Source organism: Bos grunniens, chromosome 29, assembly GCF_055505025.1.
Source record: "Bos grunniens cultivar Pamir isolate PY7600 chromosome 29, Bosgru_T2T1.0, whole genome shotgun sequence".
In the NCBI taxonomy this organism is placed as follows: domain Eukaryota; kingdom Metazoa; phylum Chordata; class Mammalia; order Artiodactyla; family Bovidae; genus Bos; species Bos grunniens.
The window spans coordinates 24866882-24891158 of NC_141193.1; the positions used below are offsets into that span (position 1 = coordinate 24866882).

Here is a 24277-nt window from a genome sequence, read left to right on the forward strand (position 1 = left end):
ATATCCTTGCCTGGGAAATTCCATGAATAGAGGCGCTTGGCAAGCTGTAATCCATGGAGTCACAAAAGAGTTGGAGACAATTTAGCAAGTAAACAACATCAGCCAGTACCTAGACACAGTAGAATTGAGTTCAAATTGAAAGCTGCTATTAATCAAATTCACCAATGGATATAAAAAGTACCCAGAAATTTTTAAGCTGTTCAAACAAGAACAGTAGAATGTTGATACTTGTTAAAGTTTGGTTAGGTATACATGAGGGTTCATTGTACTATTCTGTCTGTGTTTGAAATTTTTCTGAACAAGATTTTTTATTGAGGTACATATAGTTAAATTACAATGCTGCGTTAGTTTCAAGTGTACAGCTAAGTGACTTAGTCATACACATATATGCATTTAAGACTTTTAAGTAAATATTTAACAAGAATCTCTGTACAGATCTTTCTATAAACCTTCTGTGCCTCCATGGTGTAATATATGCTGTTTCTGGAATCTTCCTCCAAATAAAAAAAACCCTGTCTCTCCACAAAACTGAGTTTAACTATTACTTCTGTCACAGTTAGCCTAGCAAAACACTAAGCAAACAGAGGGTGGCCATAAATGCTTACCAAAGTCAATGAAAAACCTTTTCAAGAGTTGGTTTACCAAAGGTCACAGAGCTCATAAGCAGAGGTGAGACTAAAATCCACTAATCTTGAGTCCAAATCTAATTACCTTTCCATTTCCCCTATTGCTTGATGGCAACATAAAAAGCAGTAGGATCAAAAAAAAGGTTTTTCTCTTGGCCTGCTGCTGCTGCTGCTAAGTCGCTTCAGTCGTGTCCGACTCTGTGCGACCCCATAGACGGCAGCCCACCAGGCTCCCCCGTCCCTGGGATTCTCCAGGCAAGAACACTGGAGTGGGTTGCCATTTCCTTCTCCAATGCATGAAAGTGAAAAGTGAAAAGGAAGTCGCTCAGTCCTGTCCCACTCTTAGCGACCCCATGGACTGCAGCCTACCAGGCTCCTCCGTCCATGGGATTTTCCAGGCAAGAGTACTGGAGTGGGGTCTCTTGGCCTAGTACTCATTTTACTGAACCAGTGTTTGCTGTGCGAACATCCAACGCAAATAACAGCGTTCTCTTTTCCCCACTAGATGCGTGGAAGGAAGAAGAGGCAAGAGAGAGGAAAAAGGAAGAAAAATTACAGATATTATGCCAAGGGGAAGTTGGGGATTTCCTCATAATGGGATCTTTCTATAAAGAAGGCTAAACGCCAAAGAATCGATGCCTTTCGAACTGTGGTGCTGGAAAACACTCTTGAGAGTTCATTGGACAGCCAGATCAAACCAGTCTATCCTAAAGGAAATCAACCGTGAATATTCATTAGGAGTGATGCTGAATTGAAGCTCCAATACTTTGGCCACCTGATGCGAAGAGCCGACTCCTTGGAAAAGACCCTGATCCTGGGAAAGACTGAGGGCAGGAGAAGGGGAGACAGAGGATGAGAAGGTTGGATAGCATCATTGACTCAATGGATATGAGTTTGAGCTAACTCTGGGACACAGTGGAGGACAGCGAAGCCTGGAGTAGTGCAGCCCATGGGGTCGCAAAGTCGGACACGACTGAGTGACTCAACAACTCAAGTAATAGAGAACTCCTCTCTACCTTAGACCAAGAAATGGCGACTCACTCACTCATGCACTCAACATGCCTTGCACGCATCACTGCAGACATCTGACCACAAGCTCCCTGCCTAGCGAACTCAACAGCAGTTAACTTTAATACTACATTCAGATCTCTTGAAAGAAGCGGCGGTAATCAAGTTTTCAAAGTCAGGCTCCCAGCCTGTAGGTCTCAGCCCCTCTCCACCACCTCTAGGCTGGCAGCCCCCAACTTTCTGTGGGTCACAGCATCTCTCCAGGTTAGGCGCCCGCACACTCACCGCGCGCTAAGAGCCGCACCTGAACTTCAGTCTTCCCTCCTACTCCTCCCTCCCAGGCTTACGTCATCCCGGAGCGCCGGGGACGCCGAGACAAAACTGTTAACGGTACTTCCTCGTCACGTGACGGGTTACGCCCTGCTTGCGCGTGGTCCCTCCCCCTCCGGCCGCGGTCGCGATTACGCTCTCTGCGGCCTGCCCGCTGTCGGCCGAAGACGCAGCGCCGAACGGGACCGGAGGAGCTCTAGGCCAAAGGGGTGAGACAGCTAAGTTCCTGGGACCTTTCACCGCCTAAAGCCGGCGAGAGGAAATGAAACAGGCGCGCACCGGCGGAGGAGGGAGGGAACTAGCGGAAGGTGTCATGGCGGCCGTGCTCTGGGGTCACGTGTCCCGCAGACCCGCCTTCATACTTCCGGTCACGTGCCCTCAGAGTTCTCGCAGCCAGCGATGGAGGCGAGACCCCCTGGTAACAGAGGCGGTGGCGGCGGCGGCGGCTACTGGGTTTCAGCCTCTTTCCCGCAGCGTCTCTAAGAAGCTCAGCGGAACTCGACTCGACCCAGCGCAGTAACTTACTCCCTGCCCAGGGCCGTCTCCCACCTGGTAAGTTTAGACCGAAAAATGGGGTGGACGGTTGGGTGATGAGCTGACAGGCCTGGGGGCCGCAGGACGGCACGGTATCTGCCCCTTTTTCCTGTATCCCTGTCGCCGTTGCTGCAATTCCCAATTCTGCTGTCGGTTAGCCGTTTATTATAATGAAGAGAGGAAGAGGCGACTCCTAATCTGCTTGTCTATAGGAAGCCAACTCCTCCACTGAAAGCAGGGACTCAAAGATGTACCCGAAGCTGGGATAAGACTTGGCTCATGAGGGTGAAGGACGTGGAGGCCTCTCTCTGGCTGAGGAGCCCTTCCCGTTAGAAAATGTGCTATTCAGTCTTTCGGTTTCTGTAAGGGAAAAGCTTTCATCTTAGTTCCACACTCCTTTTGCTTCGCTTGTCAATTCCTGTCCCTCTTAAAACGACCTTAACACGTGTGCCAGTTCACCCCATCCCCGCCACTCACACACCAAGTTTTGATCTATGCCCAACTTAATCATGTTTAAGCACCAACACGTGGAAATATATAATTATTTTAGAAATTCTCAAAGGCTAAATTGTGTAAGGAAGTGTTTTCGGTTGACTCTTAAACACCTGTTTTAGGGTCTATAAAAAGAGGGAGGGGGAGGTGTGACGGGAGGAAAGAGATAAAAACTTAACCTTTTGCCCAGTAACAGACCCAGTTTTAAAAACATACCAAAACTGTGTGGTTTAAAGTATACCTTGCAGTAAGTACTGACTCCATAAGGAAGTGGAACAATTTTTCCTAGTGAATTCTTACCAGAAACCCCAGACATATAAAGCAACATGCCATGGTGGAATTGCATTTGGGAGCACCCATCCTACCCACTCAGCCTCCCCTCTTGGAACACAGTTTGAAAATCACTGAACTCGACTTTGGTAACTAAAGCAAGGTTGCCAACCCTAAGGTAGATTTTGAAAAATCAAAGGTAGAAAAATGAAATGGAGAGGTCACAGCAGAGGGGAAGGTAACCTCTAGTATCAGGTTTATGGCATACAAAAGAACTAGGCTCTAGAACGAACTTTGTGTCCTTTAGCTGACCAAAATCCCTGGTTTGGAAAAGAGGGAGAGGTAATTTGGAGCCATTAAACCTGTTCTGCTACTCTCACTCAGCCAACACGTAGCAGTGCAGCAGATTTAAAGATTTGAGTCTCTTCTGCGTGGTGTAATAAGAAGTACCTCAGTTCGGTTCAGTCGTATGGTAGTGCTAATGTGGAAAAAAAATCACAAACGCAGAGAGAGCTGTTTACTAGGAAGGTTGATGCAAAGAGAGGAATTGGCTAAAAACAGTGCACCAGACGATCAGCTTCAGTCAGTTGTGGCTGCTTCCTGTACCTCCTGCCCTAAAGGCTTATATCTTCTTCCTGATGGTCTGTCTGTACATCTTTTAGCCCTGCTTTTCTGTGCTGCTGGTTTTCCCTTCACCATCAGAAGTTGTCAGGTGTACCTTGAGGTTTCCAAGCATTTTGCCCACTGTTTCTACTCCGTGGATACTGCTACTGGAAGTGTCTTTAGTCGTTTCCTGCTTTCTGCACTTTGATTACCAGCTGATTGCTCTCCTCTCACTTTTGGCATCCTCCTGTTGTCGGCATGCAGTATTTATTAGTGGATACAAGCCTCACTTCCCTCTGTCTTGCATCTCTGTGGCATTTCCTCCTCCTCCCTCTCCCTGCACTGCTGTAAAATGAAAAAGTGCTTGGTCTTAAAATTGCTACCTCAGTTTTTCCATTTAATGTCCTCCTTACATATGTGACTATCCTTAAAACAGTACATTTTGGTCACTCTGTACATACTTCCAAGATCTTATTCCCTGTAGTGCTGAATTGTTAACATTTTTTAGGATTGCCTGACGGCAAGCAGCATTCCAGATCTCCATTTTGTATGCTGGCAGACACAGAAGCACTTTCTCTAATAATCCTCTTTTTAGAGAGTGATACGGAATTTATTTCATGTGTCGCTTGTTTTGTTTTCCTGCACCATTTATCTCTCACATTGGAAAGGGAATGGAAATGCAGAGATACAGGATGTAGGAAATGGAAAGTTAAAGATTTCTGCCAAACAGTTTCAAATTCTTCTTATCCCTTTTTACTTATAAGCCAGTTATTGGAATCTGTGAGGAATGGTACTCTGCTCTGTAAATTGAGTTCCTGGAGTTTATTCCAGAATGTATGTACAAAGGTTTCTTGTTTCTTAACCAAGATCGTATTCTTTTAACAGCAGAGATCTTGCATAGATGTCACAGGTGCTTATTGGACTGTTGCCTCAGGCTTAAATATGCTGCTGGGCTCTGTATTGCCATGAACAACATATGCAGCCTCTGCCCTTCTTTGTGAAGCTTGCAGTCTTGCCAGGAGATAGAAGTTAAAGAGTTAACTTTAAAAATTAATTACAGTAGTGATAAGTGCTGTAAAGAGAAGAACAGGAAACCTTGCCTGGTGACTTTGAAACTTGGAGGAGACCAAAAAATGAGTACAAGCAAGTTGATGGAAAGGGAGGAGACTGTGTCAAGGCCCAGTGCAAGTAAATATTTAACTGCAAGTGAATTAACGCCTTTGCTGGAGGATTTTGCTATTTAAAGCAGTCTTGTGGCAGATTATTTCATAAAGTAATCTTTTAAGTAAAGCTAGATCTTCATCAAGCTGCTTTATTTAAATGTAACGGCATCAGTATTTTTCCTAAACAAAATATTCTGTGGCTCTTACAGAGTTCTACTAGAAAGATCTTTTTGCCTCCCCAAGGAGCCACCTTCAGGAAAAATCTAGAAATCTTAGACGCCATTGCAGGATGGTACCACTGGTTCTGTTAAACTTCCTAAAACTGGTCCTTCTATAGTTAACAGAGGTACTGCAGATGAGCAGGGAAATTTGCCAAGCAAGTTATCTGTAAGACAATCAACTAGTTATTCCCAGTGTTCAGTGACTTGTCTCTGATGCATTTTTAAAGCTCCCTCTAAATGGATTTTAATATGAATGGTTTTACCTTTTGTTTTTCCAAATTGATTTAAAGTAGCCAACTAATAGTTCCTTTAATCTAATTTATCCTCCACTCTACAGTTCCTATGTCTTCATTCATCTTTCTTCCTTACCGTCCCATCTCAGAAAAGTTTTTCTGTTCTTTTCCAAAGCTAACACTTGTGCCTGTAAGCCCAGTTAATTGGGGACTTTCTCTATCAGCTGTCCTTGCTTTTCCTCCATACATGGACATACTGTCATTATTTGCTTGTCACCCTCCACACGCCCTCCCCACATGTCTTTCTCAGATTTTAATTCATGTTTCCTAAAACATGGTTCCTGTGGTATGGAGTTTAATTTTACAAAGTATAGGTAAGTTTTTAAAATTTTTGTAATAATTTGTTATAATATTAATGTAAAAATATTTAATGGTTCCATAGATGTTATAAAAATTACTATAAGTTAAAGTTTTAATACTAAATAAAAATAATATTACGAAACTTGAAAATAACAGTTGTTCTAATTCTTAGCACACTAACTACCTGTAACATTTTCCCATGTTACCTTATAGATACAGTTTGATAGATCATAAACTCTTGGAAAGACTTTTTTTTTTTTTTTTTTTTTTAGGTATTTAGTTACTTGACGGCACTGGGTCTTAGTTGCGGCATGTGGGATCTAGTTCCCTGACCAGGGATCAAATCTGGCCCCCCTGCATTGGGAACCCAGAGTCTTAACCACTGGACCACCAGGGAAGTCCCTGGAAAGACATTTTTAATAACTTTTTCTCGTTACAAAATACAGTGTTTATTGTAGATAGTCAAGAAAACAAAAAGAACATTCAAATCATCTGTAGTCCTGTCACCACAGGTAACCACTATTAAATTGGGTATATGTCTCCCCTGTCATATATATTTGCAGGGTAGCGTAATGGAACTCCAAGGTCAGACTGACCCAGATTCAAACCCAGTTCTACTTCTTGATGCTTTGGGAAAGCTTCTGGGTTTCTTAGACCCAGTTTCCTTTATCTGCAGAATGGAACTAATAATAGAATCTACCTCAGGATTGTTAACTGGGGACTCAAAGAGATAATAAAGAACTTAGCCCAGTTGCTGGCATGTATTACAAGCATTCAATAAATTTTAGATAGGTTTTTTAAAATTTAAGAATATATAATCAAACTAGGGTTTTTTGCTTGTTTTGAGCACCTAATGGAATCTTTTTAATGTCGTTAAATAGTCCTTAAGGGACTTCCCTGGCAGTCCAGTGGTTAGGCAGTGTGCTTTCACTGCCGATGGCCGAGGTTCGATCCCTGGTCAGGGAACTTAAATCCCACACGCCATAGCACAACCAAAAAAGGGAAAAACCAAAAAAACATTTATTTAAAACCATGGTTTTTCAAACTTTGTAAGCAACAGTAATCACAATCTCAGGAGGACATCAAATAAGTAAATCAGTTAAAAGATGGCATTAAGAATTTTGATCCTTTATCATATATGATGTATATTAAAGCTGGAGGTTGTAAAGTAACATGGGAAAATGCTTTCAATCACAAGTAAACAAGATGATTAACTTGGGGCATTTTTTTAAATCCTTTCTGGTTACTTGACTTAATGAAGCTCAGTCCCAGCATTTATAAATGCCTGCATAATCCAGACTGTCTTTATCTGCATGACTTATCGGCACCTCAGACTCATTTTCAGAGCTGAATTGCTTGTCTTCACTTATTGTTTTTTCTTCTAACTGTCTCAGTAAATGGCATTGCTGTACTCCTGTCAGCAACACCTAGAAGTGGGGTGTGAGTAAGCAGCTCTGACATCTTCAGTACAATATCTGTTAATTCTGCTTCCTCAGTACTCCTCCTCGTCTCTTCCTCTCCATTCTCACTGCCCCCCGCCTGCTTCAGACCCTTCTGGTCCCTCTCTTCAGTCTCTCTCATGTTGTCTTAGATTAATTTCCTAAAATACAAATTGGTCCCCCATTTTAATCTTTTAGAAGTTTTCTGTTGTCAACCACACAGTGGGGTATTTTCCATTGTCTGCCTCCATCTTAACTCTTCAATTTCATATCCCACTGATCCCCATTATGAATTTTGTGCTACATCCAGAGCAAACTAGTAACCATCCCTGGCCCCAATCTTTGCCCCAAGCCATTCCCTTTGATTAGAGTGCTTATTTTCTTTTCTCTGTCAAAACCCTCATTTAAGACCCAATTCATGAATTACTTATATATTAAAAAAAAACAAAACTACTGAATCATGTAATAATATGGTGAATTTCAAAAAGCCAAAAATGAAAGCATACATACTGCATGATTCCATTTCCAATGAAATCCTGGAACAGCCAAAAACTAACCTGTGGTGATAGGAATCAAAACAGTTGCTGGAGGGTGGGAGGAAGAGAACAGACTAGAAAGGGACGTGAGAAAACTTAGCAGGGCGATGGAAATGTTCTCCCTCTAGTTTTGGGTAATGGTACATGGTCATAAACAGCTGTCAAAATGCATCAAACAGAACACCTAAGAACTATGCATTTTATTGTTAATTATAACTGCATATTTCTTAGTTGCCCTAAGGTATCTATGACAAAGCCTCTTGTGTGAAGAAATTAAGTGCCTGAGTCCTAAATCAGAATGTTTGTTTAATCTCCCTGAACTTCACATTCTAATTTGTATAGACTCACATGCCTATCTTGCTCGCTAGACTGGAAGCTTTCTGAAAGCAGAAATTGCCACTGGCAGACATTTGTCATAATCCCTAGACTCCTTGGCTCAGTACAGAACTATTGAATAAATGTGTTCACACTGACTCTTTTCCACTTGGGGGTGGAGTAACCTGTAAGGAAACTTACGAAAGGGAAGATCTGGCTAATCAAAATTCAGGTAGTAAACTTCAGAGAAATTAAAAGTTCAGTCTTTTTTTAACTTGTGTTTTTGATATTTAAATCACTGCCTCAGTGAATAAGAAATACACAATAAAGCTTCACTTGTTTGCTCAGACTTAATTCTTATGACACCTGTGTATGTTAACTTCTCTGAAATTATAACTTATACCTGAACAAGTAAATCTTTTTAAGCTATATTTTAAGTCATTGCTTTGAGAATGAAAACTAAAGTCATAACTTCACCAGAAATGGCATATACACCCTTTGTGCTACCAGTTTCCCCATCCCAGCCCATGGCAGACGTCGTCGGTTGTGGCATCTTTCCTGCTGAACCCAGACTCGTTCTAGATAACCACACTCAAGGCGCTAGGCTTTGGGTTGGGTGGTTCAGAATCCCAGAATTGGGGAGAAGTTGGGGGATCTCCAGGCAAACGTTTCCTAGGTAACAGATTAGCCATATACAAATGAAACTAGCAGTTGAAGACCTTTGATTGTTAAAAGATGTGGGAAATAGTATCTGAAGTGTTAAGTGTTAAATTATTTCAGTTTTATTTTTAAGCACACAGAAACTTAGACCAAGTTTTTAGATCTAGGAGTGGTTTTAGGAAGGCTGCACAAACGCTGTGGCTCTTGGTTTTTTCAGTTGGAACAGTTTGAATTATCCAGCAGTATAATTCTAAAGTTCTACAATTCCAAGAATAGGTTATAGACCACAAATTTGTAGTCAAATCATACATTTAAGATTTAAGAATATAACTGAGGAAAATAAAAATCAAAAATACTTTGATTAGCATATGTACAAACGGTTTGAAAACTGGCAGGTGTGTCAGTTTTAATTGTTGTATAAATTCACACCTGTGGTATGAGCAAAATGAAATTTAATTTTAAAGGAATAGTGCAATACTTCAACTTTGAATGAGGCAAACGACTTTTCTTTCCCTTGTTACTCATTTTAGATTTAGAAGGGACTCAAAATCAAATCCAACCCTAATTGAGATGTGAAATCTTTTTTTTTTTTTTTTTTTTAGCACCTTCTAGCCGTCATGGCAACTTCATCTGAAGAAGTTTTGTTGATTGTAAAGAAGGTGCGACAGAAGAAGCAGGATGGAGCTCTGTACCTCATGGCAGAAAGAATTGCTTGGGCACCTGAAGGCAAAGATAGATTTACCATCAGCCATATGTATGCAGATATCAAATGTAAGTCAGCTATACTAAGGTGTGATACATGTTGTTTTTGTTAGTAATTTTTTAAGGAGACAGCTTATACAATCTTGGTGGATTTTCTATTGTAATGTCAAAAAAGCAATTGTATTGACGTAATTACAAAGTGGGGTCACTGAATGTATATTATTCTATCACCTGCTTTTCTAAAGTAATAGAGTATGTACAACTTCACATGTGTAAATCTATCTCATGTAAAGATCTCCACACATACTTTCTTTTTAAGAATTGCCTAACAGTCCACTGAATGGATTTAGTCGTTTATTTAACATATTGAAGGACGTTTAGGAAGTTTCCAGAATTTTGTTATTAAAGGCAGTGTTGTAGTATTGACCTGTGCACTAACATCTTTTTGAGTAGGTCATATATATGGGATACACCTCTTCAGTGGACTTACTGGTTCAAATGGTTCATGCATTTAAAATCGTGATAGATGATGCCTGATTGCCCTTAATAAAATTGTATCATTTAAGTAAAGTTATCTAATCTTTGGTAATGTGGCCATCATCTATTGAGAAAATAAGCTGTTTTATATAAAATGTAGATGGGAGAAATTCAGAGCATAATATATTTATATCCTTTTTATGATTTTTAAGTATGAAAGCTAACATCAAAATCCCTTCTCTTTTCCAATTAAATTAACTTTGAATTTATTACCCAAAGGGTATGGCACTTTGTGGCTCAATAATTAAGTTTAAAGGCACCAAGTGAATCCTGAGATTTAGAACCTTTACTCTGAAAGGGGTTTCTGCAGTTCACCTAACTAAAAGATCTTGAATAGGAGGCACCCCAAGGAAACAAAGCCCTTGACAAACTGTGGTATCTTAACTGTAACCGTTAATACGAATTCATTTATCTTCCTGGATATGAGATTCTTCTCCTAGATAAACTCCTTGGCAGATTTCAAGAAATATGACACCTTAAAACATAGGTAGTCCTCAACTTGCGAGAGGTCCGTATACAAAGGTCCTTTGTATATGAACAGTTCCCCAAAGGGCTTACCTCTAATTTGCTGCTGGAAAAAACCAAGATCTTCATCTTTCTCCCCTGAAATAACTTAGTATCTTAATTTCCAAAAGGAAATACTGTTTAAAATTCATAATATTAATAATTCAGTACTGCCTGAGCTGTCTGGTCTTTGTCCACTCTCCTGCCAACACTGCTTCCATTTAAAACTTTGTTTCTGTGGAGAAATGCCTCATTATCTTGCAAACTAGCATTGGTTCTTCTGTAGCCTCACGAAATAGGAACTGCCTGTATTAGCACTTTTCTTAAACGGGAAGCCTGCTGTATAGAGAACATGCCTATCCCCTGTGTTGGGAGGACAGCACATACCAAAATCTAGATGTGCATGAAATCAGTTTTCATTTTAAGTTGAATATTTGAAAGAATGCTCATTTCTGAAAGAAGTCATTGAAAGTTTTCAGTAATAACGTTACTAAGGTAAAAATTAGCAATTATGTTAGTTTAAAAACTTCAGAAGTAGGCCTCTCAGGCACGAACTAAGGTAGAGCGAAAATAAAGCAATGACTAAGAAAAGATACCTAGAAAGGAGTGATAGTTTGTTTTGGAGGAATAGAATAGTAGAAGAGGCTGGCTGACAGTGTAAATGACTTCATATTGTTACTTTTAGCAGTAAGGTATTTTATCTAAACTGTTGGTTTGGAAGTAACATCTTCATTGGAAACATTTCTCTTTATTTAAGTGTTAGTAGATTGCTTTACACGGAGAAGGCAATGGCACCCCACTCCAGTACTCTTGCCTGGAAAATCCCATGGATGGAGGAGCCTGGTGGGCTGCAGTCCATGAGGTCGTGAAGAGTCGGACACAACTGAGCGACTTCACTTTCACTTTTCACTTTCATGCCTTGGAGAAGGAAATGGCAACCCACTCCAGCGTTCTTGCCTGGAGAATCCCAGGGATGGGGGAGCCTGGTGGGCTGCTGTCTATGGGGTCTCACAGAGTCGGACACGACTGAAGCGACGCAGCAGCAGCAGCAGATTGCTTTACAAGGAGCTCTTAGTTATGTGTTCACACTACCATGAGTCACGCATTTAGTGAGACAAAGCCCCTTCATCTGTTTCCCTTATGAAGAAGACAAGCCATGAGGCCAACTTTTTAAGAATACAGGATTTCTATTATGGAGGTATATTTTGACATTTCCAGCCCCAGCTTATATCGAAAATCTTCAAAGTTACAGAAAAGTTTAAAGAATGGTGCAGTGTATATCTGTAATTATATCCCATCTAAGTGTTGTTATTTTGCCATATTTGATATGGCAAAATATGTGCATACACTTGGACTGCTCATAACATTATGATACCAGGAGAATTTTAATAAATACCCATACCGCTGTTGGATTGTTTTCCCCAGTTGTCCTATCTGGTGTAGGTTCATGTATGTAGTTGTAGTCTCTGTAGTCTCTTCTTTAGGAGTATGGATTTGTAGAATATCATACATTCTGATTATATCAGATCAAGGTTTTATTTAATTATTTCCTGTATTTCTTATAAACTAAAAGTCAAGTCTACAGCCTTGATTATACTGAAGTTAAACATTTTCAGCAAGAAGAGCATCTAAGTGGCAGTGTTCTGTCACCTCAGAAAGCCCATAGTGTCAGGTTGTTCATTTTTAATGGGGCTAAGTTCAATTGTTTGGTTAAAGTGTTGACACCTGATCTCCAAATGTAAAATTACATATTTCCCTTTGCAGTTAGTAAATAAGCCATGAACTATATTTTGGAGTTTAATTGTGACAAATCATTTTTATTAATGATAATGTCAGGTGGAAGCAGCTGTTGGTGGATTCAGGACTCCTGAGTTGGCTGTTCAGAAAGGTTTAAAGAAATCTGCTCAGTTGAGTGGAAACAAAAGCCCTTTAGCATCCAGAGGTGGAATAGTGGGTAAGACATGCCACACAAAAACAGTACTATAGAAGGAACCTGAGTGTTACCAGTGAATTTGTTGAACCGTGCTCTGGTGATATGCAATTATTTGAAAAGAGTGGATTTCTTCTCAAGCATCAAGATTGGAATAGGGCAACTAAAACCCAAAGAAATCCCGAGTCTTCTTGGGATGAGAAGTAACTTATTGTGTGACTGTTGGCACAGTGCGAGTGTCCTCATCTAACTAGCCTCATGCTTCTCTTTAGGCCAGAAAATCAGTCCAGAAGGAAAAGCGAAAATTCAGCTTCAACTGGTCCTGCACGCAGGGGACACAACTAACTTCCATTTTTCCAATGAAAGCACAGCAGTGAAAGAGCGAGATGCAGTGAAAGACCTTCTTCAGCAACTGCTCCCCAAATTCAAGAGGAAAGCAAATAAGGAACTGGAAGAGAAGAACAGGTGAAGGAGGAAACGAACAACCTTTTAAAGAGACACTAGGTTCTTACCAGTCAAGTAGCAGTTTGTTATTCTCACTCTTTGTGCTTTGACAGTGTAGTCTAGGAAAGTGTAGGCTTTGTTATCTTTACCTCTGTGTTTGGTTTGTTTTTGTTTTAATTGGAGGAAAATTGCTTTACAATGTTGTGTTGCTTTTTGCTGTACAACAATGCAAATCAGCCATAATTATACATGTATCCCCTCCCTGTTAAACCCATCTACAGGGAAGGAATGGAGATGCAGATGTAGAGAATGAACTTGTGGACACAGTTGGGGAAGGAGAGAGTAGGACGAGTGGAGAAAGTAGCGTCAACATACGTACAGCATCTTGTGTAAATAGCTAGTGGGAAGCAGCTGAATGACATAGGAGCTCAATTTGGTGCTCAGTATGTTTGGTTCTTAACTTCAGCATCTTAACTAACTTTGGCTTTCAGCAAATGTGATGAATTAGGAGTTAAACTACTGCCTCGAGCCTAATATCAGATTAGGAGCAAAACTGTAATTCAGAGATGCCAAGGTCCCTTAATTCTCTGTCACAGAGAAGATTCTAAGAAGTGTGTTTGTGATTGAGAAACCTGAAAAAAGTCATACTGTGTAACAGTTTAGGAAACATCTAAAATAACAGGAATTTCTGGGCCTTCCTGGCAGTCCAGTGTTAAGAATCGACGCTTCCATTGCTGGGGCATAGATGCAATACCTGCTCAGGAACTAAGACCCTACATGCAGCGTGGCATGGTCAAATAAATAAATAAATTTAAAATACTGAGAATTTCTGACAAGATGAATTATCTTTCTGTACTTATAGCTCCGAGTGTTTATCACCATGAAAAGCGTAGTTGATAGAAAATCCCTCTTCCCATTCAGCTTTTCGTGAAAGAAAGCACAGTACAGTACAAATGCAGCCTTTGTGTCCCTGGAACATAGGGATGAATAGGACCAAATCCAGGCCCTCAAAGACTTGAGCCTTTGCTGCTTCAACTGCCTTCCAGTTACCTGCACTGGATTTCTTCCTCCAAAAATGTGTTTTTGCTTTTAATTACTAACGAAGTAAAGGACCTTTGCCGTTCAATCATCACGAAATGAAAATTGGGTGTTTTGTGTAGCTAAGGTCTTTTTAGAATGCTGCCTAAATGGTGTTTTATTCTAAAAGTTCAATATGTTGATATATTCTATCACCAGAATGCTGCAAGAAGATCCTGTTTTGTTTCAGCTTTATAAAGATCTTGTTGTGAGTCAGGTCATCAGTGCTGAGGAATTCTGGGCCAATCGTTTAAATGTGAACGCAGCAGAGAGTTCTTCCACGTCTAATCACAAACAGGATGTTGGCATTTCTGCAGCATTTCTGGTATGTGACCCTTCTACATTTCTAAGGAGGAAAAAAACTGGTATATGTGCTAATGATGCCATTTTCTGTAAAATTTAGTATTTCCTTAAATTAACAGATACTTCAGTAGCCATGATACTCTTCTAAAATGGACTTTTGAAAATGAATCTTTTAGCAATTGGATTAATGCTTATTTCCCCTAATACTTTTAAAGTAAGGGCTTTCAGATATCTTTTTTCCTTTTTTAATGATTTCAATATTTTACTTATAATGCAAGTTTAAATGTAAAATGACCATCATGTTATTAAAAAAGTAAAATTTGGGAACTTCTCTGGCAGCCCAGTGGTTTAAAACTCTGCACTTAAAATGCAGGGGGCACTGGTTCAGTTCCTGGTCAGGGAGGTAAGACCTCACATGCCATGTCACATGATCAAAAAGTTAAAAAAAAAATTTTTTTTTAATAAAGATTTGTAAAATGTATCTTGAAAGGAAAGTTGAGAATAACGTATATGTGGAATTAGAAGGTGAGTTTCAGTCTATACTCTGGTAAAACCAAAGTATTATTTATACACTTAACAAAAATCTCAGTACCAGTTACATGTTTGGCATCTTTCTGGGTGCTTAGCAGTGAATTGAATTAATAAGGCCTTTCTTAAAACAATCAGATAATATGTTGTAACCAAATAGTTAAATATTTCGTAACTGTAAGCTTTATGTTAAATTTCCACTAGGTATCTGCCTTTGGCCACATTTAAATGTGTCTGTTTGACCATGTTGTATTTTCAGAAACATAGATTTTACTGGTCACTAAAGTTATGTGAAGCAGGTCAGATTTATTTGACCCATCTCTATGCCAAAAGGCAAAGGATTTGTCTGTCTCTGTATTTCATTCAGAGACTCTGTTTTTCCTCCTTTCTCCAGTGTCCATTGGGTTCTTAGACATCTTGGCCCAATACTCTTAACAAATGTCTTTATTTTAGGCTGATGTCCGACCCCAGACAGATGGATGTAATGGTTTGAGATACAATTTAACATCTGATATCATTGAGTCCATTTTTAGGACCTATCCAGCAGGTAAGAAGAATCATTTCTTTCAGATAGTTAAAATATTTGTTTGAATGAATTCAGTGAAATATCTGAAAAACAAAAAGCTTACCTTTATTCCTGATGAAGTACAATAAAATATGTAAAGTACTTTATCCAGTGCCTGACGTGGTAGATATTAAGAGCTTAGTGTGTAATGTACTGACATCGATCCATGGGTATGATGACTTTCTCATTCTTTCCACGGGTGGTTCTTAAACTTTATTTACCCTTTAACATGACCTGAGTAGGATGACATACTCCAGAGGCATCAGTAAATGAGTGTCTACAGCACTAACACAGATCATCCTTCATGCTGCCTGCAGAATGACTTTTCTAACCCACAAATCATTTCCCTTGGAGAAATCACCTAAAGTATAAATTGTTTGATCCTAGCTCTAGTGATGTTGATGTACAGCCAACGTTGAGAGCAGTTACTTCAGTCATTGTTCTAACCACATAAAGCTCTCAGGCCATTTTGTTCTCTCTTCCTGCTTCCTCAGCTTCTGCCCCTTTACTCCTTAGGAGACAGTCTCCTGCAGGATTCACCTCAAGCATCACTTCATTGCCACTTCTAAAATCTGACTTCCTTAGGCAGATGTAATCCCCTTCCCCATTCCATCTGCAGCACTGTGTGTCTTACCACATTATAATGTAATTTTCTATCTTTTTGATAATTATGTAGTGTTTACTCTTTGTCAGACACCATTCTGAGGCCTTTATGTGTGTTAACATTGTCACAAATAGTACCTATGAATTAGGTTATTATTACCCCATGTTACAGATGAGGAAACCAAGATAAAGATTAAGTAATTTGTCCAGCATCACATTGGATAATAAGTGGTAGACCTAGAATTTTAAACTCAGGCTTTCCAGCTTAAGAGACCTTAATCTCTTAACTTAATCTCTTTGCTTATTAGACAACACAGGCTTCTGGAGTTCTGAACTGATAGTCCAGTGGGTTAAGGAGATCTTTGTTTATTTCCCCAGTACCCAATATGGTGCCTTGGACTAAAAGTATCCATATATAAATGATCAAACAGGCAAACTCAGGTCTTCCTCTTATTGTTCCCAGTAAAACTTTGAAACTTGAAGCTTAATAATTTTCTTGGAGCAAAATAAGGTTTTGTTTGTAATTTAAGATACGTAAAGGTAATGTCTAACGTACTCTCTCAAGTGATACTTATAGTTAAATTATTATATATTGTTTGTAAAGTTGAATACTTTTATAATTTGGTTTTGCTCTTGAACTACTTTTAAACTAATTTGAAAGGTTTTAAGAATTGGAAATTCAGTATATAACTATTGTGGTTTTTATTCACAGTAAAAATGAAATATGCAGAAAATGTTCCCCACAACATGACAGAAAAGGAATTCTGGACACGTTTCTTTCAGTCCCATTATTTTCACAGGGACCGGCTGAATACAGGGTCAAAGGACCTCTTTGCAGAATGTGCCAAAATAGATGAAAAAGGTAATTGCTTATCCCTGACACTCTAGCATTTAATCTGCTGCTCTCTAGTCATCAGTGCCATTAGTAATTTTTTTGCTTTCTGGGAAAGGTAAAACTGAATCAACTTTTTATTTCATTGATCCTCTAGGGTTAAAAACAATGGTTTCATTAGGAGTGAAAAACCCGCTGCTTGACTTAACAGCTTTGGAAGATAAACCATTAGATGAGGTAAGTAGCAGTAAAAGGATTTACAAGAGAAAACAGTCTTTTCTTAGTCTTCAGCATTTGTATTTTAAAATTGCCTGAAGTACAGATGTTCTACTTGTGAGAAGGTAAAACAGAATAATGTTATTTGGAGTGGTTTATCAAAAGTGCTTTTTTGATAGCACTGTTCATTATTAAGATTGCATGGGAGAACTGAAATTCCCCTGTGAGTTGGTAGAACATTTTTTACAAGAATTTTTTAACTCCCTTATCAACAGTTGTCTAGGTATTAATAAAGGTTTAACAAATGTTTTATGCTATATCTAACATTAAGTAACAGAGAAGGCAATGGCACCCCACTCCAGTACTCTTGCCTGGAAAATCCCATGGATGGAGGAGCCTGGTAGGCTGCAGTCCCGAGTCGGACACGACTGAGCAACTTCACTTTGACTTTTCACTTTCGTGCATTGGAGAAGGAAATGGCAACCCACTCCAGTGTTCTTGCCTGGAGAATCCCAGGGACGGGGGAGCCTGGTGGGCTGCCGTTTATGGGGTCACACACAGTCGGACATGACTGAAGTGACTTAGCAGCAGTAGCAGCAACATTAAGTGTGAAAAAATATTCGTAGATAGGGAAAAGATGGTAAGCATCGTTGGTTGCCCACTATTTACCAAATGTTGAGCACAGGCATGACCCTTACTCCACATTAGCCGCGTTATGTTTCAATAGCTGGACCATCGAGTATGAGCTACCTACCTCAGCATCATGACTCCAGACTTAGAAATTCATCCAAGGCTAGAGAAATAGTTGATGCCATTCTGATCAAGGCTAATTGTGTCCCTGCCTCTATCTTCTAGTCTAGAAAGGAACTTGACTTCCTCAGTTACTCTCTAGACACTGTTACCTTTTAGTGCCCTTCCTTTCATTTAATTGTTAATTTTCTTGCTTTCCTTTGGCTCCTTTTCTATTGACATGTGCTCTTGTCTTTTTTCTCTTAGTGTATGCATGCTCCAGGTGAGAAAACCAATGTTAAAATTTCATCTATAGTCTAAATTATTAAATTAACAGAAAATAATCCTTGGTGCCCCATTGAGTTGTTTGCCTAATGAAATTCAGTTGTTTTCTTGAAAATTCTCAGCACTCAGTCACTTCCTTGGTAAATCTCAACACATTATAAACGTGACCTCTTTAATCACCCTGAGAAAATGAAGCTAAATAAACCACACAGCTGTTAAGTACATTGACTTTAAAACCACACTACCTGGTTTTAAACTGTAGTTTTTTTAATGTTTCTAATATCAGTTTTCTTGTAAAATGAGGTTAATAGTTCTGACCTTGAGGGGTAGGAAATTTGGAGAGGTGTTGTTTAAGGATACAAACTTAAAGTTAGTAGATCATTTTTGTAGACCTAATGCACAGCATGGCTGACAGTAGAAACCTCAGGTTGCTCAGAAACTGGGTCTTAGTTCTCAACAAGAGAAACGATAATTATGTGACATGATGGGGTATTAGCTACACTGGTGATCATTTTGCAATCTGAAATCAACACATTGTAAACCTTAAATTTACACAATGATCTGTTACTTATTATTATTATTATTTACATTTTTAGAACTATCCATGTTGTATTCCCTTGCATGGATGTATAAAAATTTATAAAACCAAGCCTTTTAATAAAAGTGTTGGTTGATTCAATTTTTCCCTCTTTCCCTATCATCCTCTAGTAATTCTGTCCCAGGATATGGGCTTGGGGCTCCTTGTAATTACATTCTTTCCATTCCATTGCTAAAAATATGAATACTAATTGTGTGATGATAACTCCCAATTAGTCCTGGTCTGGCTAACCCAAGAAGTCCAGAATCATATGTCCAACTTCCTACTTGGCATCTTCATTTAGGTTGTTTCCACACCCCTCAGTATAACATGTCCAAAATGGAGTCTTTGATTCCCATCCTCAAAAACCTATTTCTTCCTGGCCCTTCCCTATGTCAGTTTAAAAAAAAAAACATTACTATGGACCCGTTTGTTCAAGCCAAAACCTAGTGGTCTCCTTGGTCCCGCCCCTTTGTAGGCCTCCAACATTCAGTTGCTCGGCAAGTGCACTACATCTCAAAACTATCTGCACAGACACATTAGCCTCCTAATTGATCTTCTTGTTTCTTTTTGTTCCCTACAGTTTATTCTTCCCTAGCAGTAAGAGTTATAAATCAGATCATAATGTTCCCCTATGTAAAAACGTTTTCAGGAGTTTCTCACTGAACTTACGATAAAGTCGAAACTACTACCAGGCTGTAATTAATTTGGCCTCTGCGTACTCAGTTGGGGCTGTTTCCTGGCCCACCCTTCATTTGAGGTATACTGAACTGCATACAAACCCATGACACAATATGTTTTACATTACTCCTATACCTTTTGTTTAAGCAGTTTCTTCTTCCTGAAATGTTGTCTCAGTGTTTGCCTTGCAAGCACCTACCTATTCATCTTACGGTGCTCCATGAAGCTCTTTTGAACCTACCCTCCCCGCCCCCCACCTCTAATGGGATTGACCACTTCTTTCATAGCACCTGTAAGTTTTAACTTAAGTGTAATGGCTTACAGCCCAGCATCCCACTAACCAATATTTTAATGTTTTGCTAACTAGTCCAAAATTGCTCCTTAGGGAAAAAATGCAGCACTTAGCAGTTAAGATATTTTTGTGATACTAAAAGCAGTTAGTAGCATTTTTTCATTTTTGTGTGTGTGTATAATGTTATTTTTAAATTTTTACCTGTAAATATTTTTTAAGTCCTATATCCAGAAAATTTTTTCAACTCAACATATCTCTACTAAATTGTTCCTTGCAGGGCTATGGCATTTCCTCCGTGCCATCTACTTCTAATTCTAAATCCATCAGAGAGAATAGCAACGCTGCCATCATCAAGAGATTTAACCATCACAGTGCCATGGTCCTGGCAGCAGGTCTCAGGAAACAGTTAAGTACACATGCAAAGGGGCACTAACTGGGTTTTCCGTGATAGCCAGATAGAGTTTTGTTGTTGTTCTTCCTGTGGTACTTAACATTAATTTTTTTCCCTTTGTTTTCAGAGAAGCACAAAAGGAACAAAATGGCGAGCCCAGCAGCGTTGATGGCAATTCCGGAGATCCAGATTGCTTTCAGCCAGCAATTAAAAGGGTATGAGTAAAAAGTCTGGAATGTTTATGGCTCAGATTTCTCCACATATATGTTATGTAACTGCCAGTACCTTATGTTGACCCTTGATAAGTTCAGATGGCTTTAATTCTTCTGACCAAGCCGTTAAGTATTTGGCTTAAAGAATACTTCCTCAGTTTTGGCTTGCCTGCCTACTTTCCATAGACTTGTCTGTTAACTGGTTTTATTATTTTATTTTTCCCCTTCACCTATAAACACACATAAATGTTAACTCATAATTTTATTTTCTGGAAAAGAGTACCCAACAAAGGCAATATGACAGAAAGAAAAAACTAAAGGTTTGTGTATTTGATTTTAAAAGATAAGATTTGGCCCTCATGTAAAACCTAGCATTTTAGACCTGGAAATGTCTTTCATTAAATAGTGAAGATGGATTGTGAGGGCGTATGAACAGTTACCTACTTATATATTTATTTTCTCTCTGCAACTTTGCCAGGCTTCTATATCCCTCAATTTTAAGTTCCTCCCTTGTTTTAAAAATCATGATAAGGCTTTCTTAGAGGGCGATCAGGCAATATAGTGTATTAAATTTTTAAAGGTTTAACCCTTAATTTCACTTCTGAACAGTATTCCACTTGGAACTTTTTTTTTTCTTTCTTTAAGATACATGCAAAGATTTAGATACAAATACACTGACAGTATTATAATTGAGAAAATAGCAAACATCATGATATTCGTGATAGATCCCTACAGTGGAGATTGATGCATGCAGCAAATAATGACTACTTAAAGGATTAATGATACATTGAATTAAAGTGACTTCACATATACCATGACAATAGTTCACTTCATTACAATTAAACCATTTTTTAGTTGCCTTACATGCCATATTAGGTGGCAAGAAACAAAAATGATTAAGACTGGGTTTTTGTCCTCAATTTAGTGTCTATAGGTAAGACAAAATGAATAATTGTAAAACAGAATTTAAAGTATAGTAATTATTTACAGTAGGAACCAGAGAGTAAGTAGATAAAGTTTGTAGAACAAACTGATACACAATTAAGTTTTTGAACTTTAAGAGATTATGGGTCCTTTATGTATTTCAGTCACCTAATATGTTTCTACAGGATATACATCTTTAAAATTACCAAAGTAAGGTATTTCTTTTCTGAAATAAGCAAAGTGAAGCTAAAATATAAGTTAGAGATGCCAAAAAGAAGTCTAGGGAGTGATTTTTTGCTTTGCAATATTGCACTGAGTACCCTTGATTCTTGGTAGTGATGAAATTGTCAAAAATCACTGTGTGAATTTTCACAATATTCAATGATAAACTGACTCAAGATGTTCTTCCACATCAGTAGTTGTCTGCTGTGTGTTCTACAAGGGATTTATAGAATAAGAGATCCTGGAATAATAATAGAGTCCTCATATTCTTGGAGCTTTCAGTTAAGTGTGAAAGTTAGGTGGATGACCAGGCCTTGGCAGAGACTTAGGATTTGGATTTATATAAGAGGTTGGGTCAGGACATGACTTAAATCAGGCAGCAGCAGGGGTAAAAATGAGCTTGACATATGGGAACAGTAGTGAAAGACATCAGTATGCCTTGAAGTTGACTCAGGGGTATAGAGATGAAAAAGTAGTAAAAACACGCCAAGTCTAGGTGAGGTGGGACTGATTGATACATTACTCTGAGTAGCATGCTAAAGTCAGATTTGTTCCTATACAGTCCAGGAGAAAGCACATTAGTAAAACCAAAATAAAGAATGCAGACGTAAACCCAAATACATGAAGGGATTAAATACACACGTGATAAACATGGCATTTCAGAATCAGTGGGGAAAGATGTTATTCTACAAATGTTGTTGGGGGACTGATTAATAATATTTTTTTTAAAACTGATTCCCTACCTTATTCCATAATAAATTCTGTTGGATCAAAGCTCAAGCAAAAAAAAAAAAAAAAAATCCACAGAAGAATAAGTATAAAGGGAATAATTAAAACTGAAAAACACCAAAGTGGGGGCAAAAAGTATTTGCAACACAGGTAATAAAATTAATTTTTTAAATTTATTTTGAGTAAAATCCACATTTTCATCTATCAGATTTTCAAATATTAAAGGTTTAATGATGCATAGTATGGTCAGAGTATAGGAAAACAGTTACTCTGTTAAGTGGTATGGTCAGAGTATAGGAAAACAGTTACTCTGTTAAGTGGTAGCTGTGTATAGAGGGAACACATGTAGGAAGTGCAGCAATAAAAAGTGTTGTGTTGATAATTATAGGCGAAGTTACAAGAATCCATTGAATATGAAGACTTGGGAAAAAATAATTCCATAAAAACAATTGCACTAAACCTCAAGAAGTCAGATAGGTAAGTTTGGTGACTATTAAATTAATTTGAAGCAAAATAGTTTTATATCACAAGTTGGTACAGAATTTATTCTGCAAGTATAGTATTCAAGTTTTTATCAGTTTGTTGCCATAAAATATAGTATTGTATTTCCTTAAAAAGTTACTTTGTACATCTCAGGAAAGGATCCTAAATGATTGAAGCGAAGAAAATAACTTTTAGCTATCTGTGCTGTTCTCTTCCTAATACCCTTATTGGAATTAAGTTATTTAATTGAAATATCTTTAACTCTTTACTTGGGGGGAATGTTGTATGGAGACTGCTAAAATATTTGACAGACAAATATTGAGCACCCTTATTCTGTGTGATTAGTAATTTCTTGGCTAATCTTCAGGTATTATCATGGTCCAACTCCAATCCAGTCGCTGCAGTATGCAACAAGTCAGGACATTATTAATTCTTTTCAAAGTATTAGACAAGAAATGGAAGCTTATACACCCAGATTAACTCAGGTAGGTGATTTATACAGTGTGAAAAACAGAATCCCCAGTTACTTTTTATGAGCACATTCATATTTATAAAACTCATACTTAACTTGGGGTAAAGACATATTTCTGCTTAATAAATTGAAAAAGTCAGGTAAAGAGAAATATTTGGCATACCTGAAGTTCAGATGATAATGAAAATAAGATAATGAGTTTTGTGGTTGCTGATTTTTTTTCTTCCATATATACAGTTTTATTGGAAAAATCTCCCAGATTTCCAAAAAATTTCTGGACATCATTCTGTAGATATTCTTTGTTTCTCCCTGCCCTTAGACATACTTCAGATGATCAGCAAGTCCTGTCAGTTCAGTAATTCTTGACTCCATCACCTCGACTTAGGTAAACGGGACAGGTTTTCAGCACAGCCACTGCAAGTTACTTTAATAAAAGCATGATTCCAACCACATCACTCTGCAACTTAAAAACCTTTACTGCTTCCCTTTCTTCTCATAGTAACTGTCTGGATGTTCTTTGTCTGACTCGCCAAACCCTACAATCTGACCTAACCCACATCTCTAGTCCCAACTCCAGCCATATCGCCACCCTTTCCTTCCCCACATAACTTAAAAAAAGAGTCCTGTACTCCAGCCTAACACTCTGTAAACTACCCAGAGGTTTTTAATCATATCATCTACATGCTTCCTGTGCTTTTTCTCAGGCTTTCTCTCTTAAGAGTGTCTTTTGCCTGTTTCTGTGTCAAGGAACAAATAGTAATAATTCAAAGTAGTTCAAATTCCATTGCCTCTTTAAAGCAGTCCTCAGCATGCCCAGTAGTGAGTTATTTTTTCCCTTTTCTCTATTTTCATAAACACTCAGACACTGAATTGAAAGCTGAATTGTAGTGCTTATCACATATGGGGACTGACTTTTTAACTTTTAACCTTGAAATAATCTTAGATTTACAAAAAGTTGCAAAAGTTTTCTGACCCATTTTGAAGGTAGATCCCTTTGTGAGCATGCTAAGTTGCTTCAGTCATGTCCAACTCTTTGCAACACTGTGGACTGTAGCCCAGTAGGCTCCTCTGTCCACCGGATTCTCAGGGAAGGATACTGGAGTGGCTTGCCATGCCCTCCAGGACATCTTCCTGATCCAGGGATTGAACCCTAGTTCTTAGTCTCCTACATTGGCAGGTGAGTTCTTTACCACTAGCGCCACCTAGAAAGCCCCAGATCCTTTACATCTAAATAACACACTACAGTTAC

General features: G+C 38.6%; 2 protein-coding genes across 11 annotated transcripts in view; one reads left to right on the top strand and one right to left on the bottom strand.

The window, feature by feature from the left end:
- HPS5 (HPS5 biogenesis of lysosomal organelles complex 2 subunit 2) overlaps window positions 1–2299 on the bottom strand; it is a 43921-nt gene extending 41622 nt beyond the window's left edge. For 5 of the 9 annotated variants that reach the window (XM_086385122.1, XM_086385121.1, XM_086385123.1 and 2 more), the window contains exon 1: window positions 1920–1984. The gene's annotated coding sequence lies outside the window, so the exon portion shown is untranslated. Of the gene's footprint in view, window positions 1–1765 lie in introns of all 9 variants that reach the window. The other 4 variants (XM_086385119.1, XM_086385118.1, XM_086385120.1 and 1 more) reach the window with 3 other exon arrangements.
- Window positions 2300–2344: 45 nt separating this feature from the next.
- The window catches only part of GTF2H1 (general transcription factor IIH subunit 1), a 29463-nt gene continuing 7530 nt past the window's right edge, over window positions 2345–24277 (top strand). The window contains exons 1-11 of one of the 2 annotated variants that reach the window (XM_086385124.1): window positions 2345–2516; window positions 9393–9561; window positions 12736–12928; window positions 14144–14309; window positions 15269–15362; window positions 16696–16845; window positions 16973–17052; window positions 19873–20000; window positions 20114–20201; window positions 22462–22550; window positions 22924–23041. In XM_086385124.1, coding sequence (XP_086241250.1) covers window positions 9408–9561; window positions 12736–12928; window positions 14144–14309; window positions 15269–15362; window positions 16696–16845; window positions 16973–17052; window positions 19873–20000; window positions 20114–20201; window positions 22462–22550; window positions 22924–23041 — 1260 coding nt within the window. In that variant the 5' untranslated portion in view covers window positions 2345–2516; window positions 9393–9407. The remainder of the gene's footprint in view (window positions 2517–9392; window positions 9562–12735; window positions 12929–14143; window positions 14310–15268; window positions 15363–16695; window positions 16846–16972; window positions 17053–19872; window positions 20001–20113; window positions 20202–22461; window positions 22551–22923; window positions 23042–24277) is intronic. The other variant, XM_086385125.1, reaches the window with a different exon arrangement.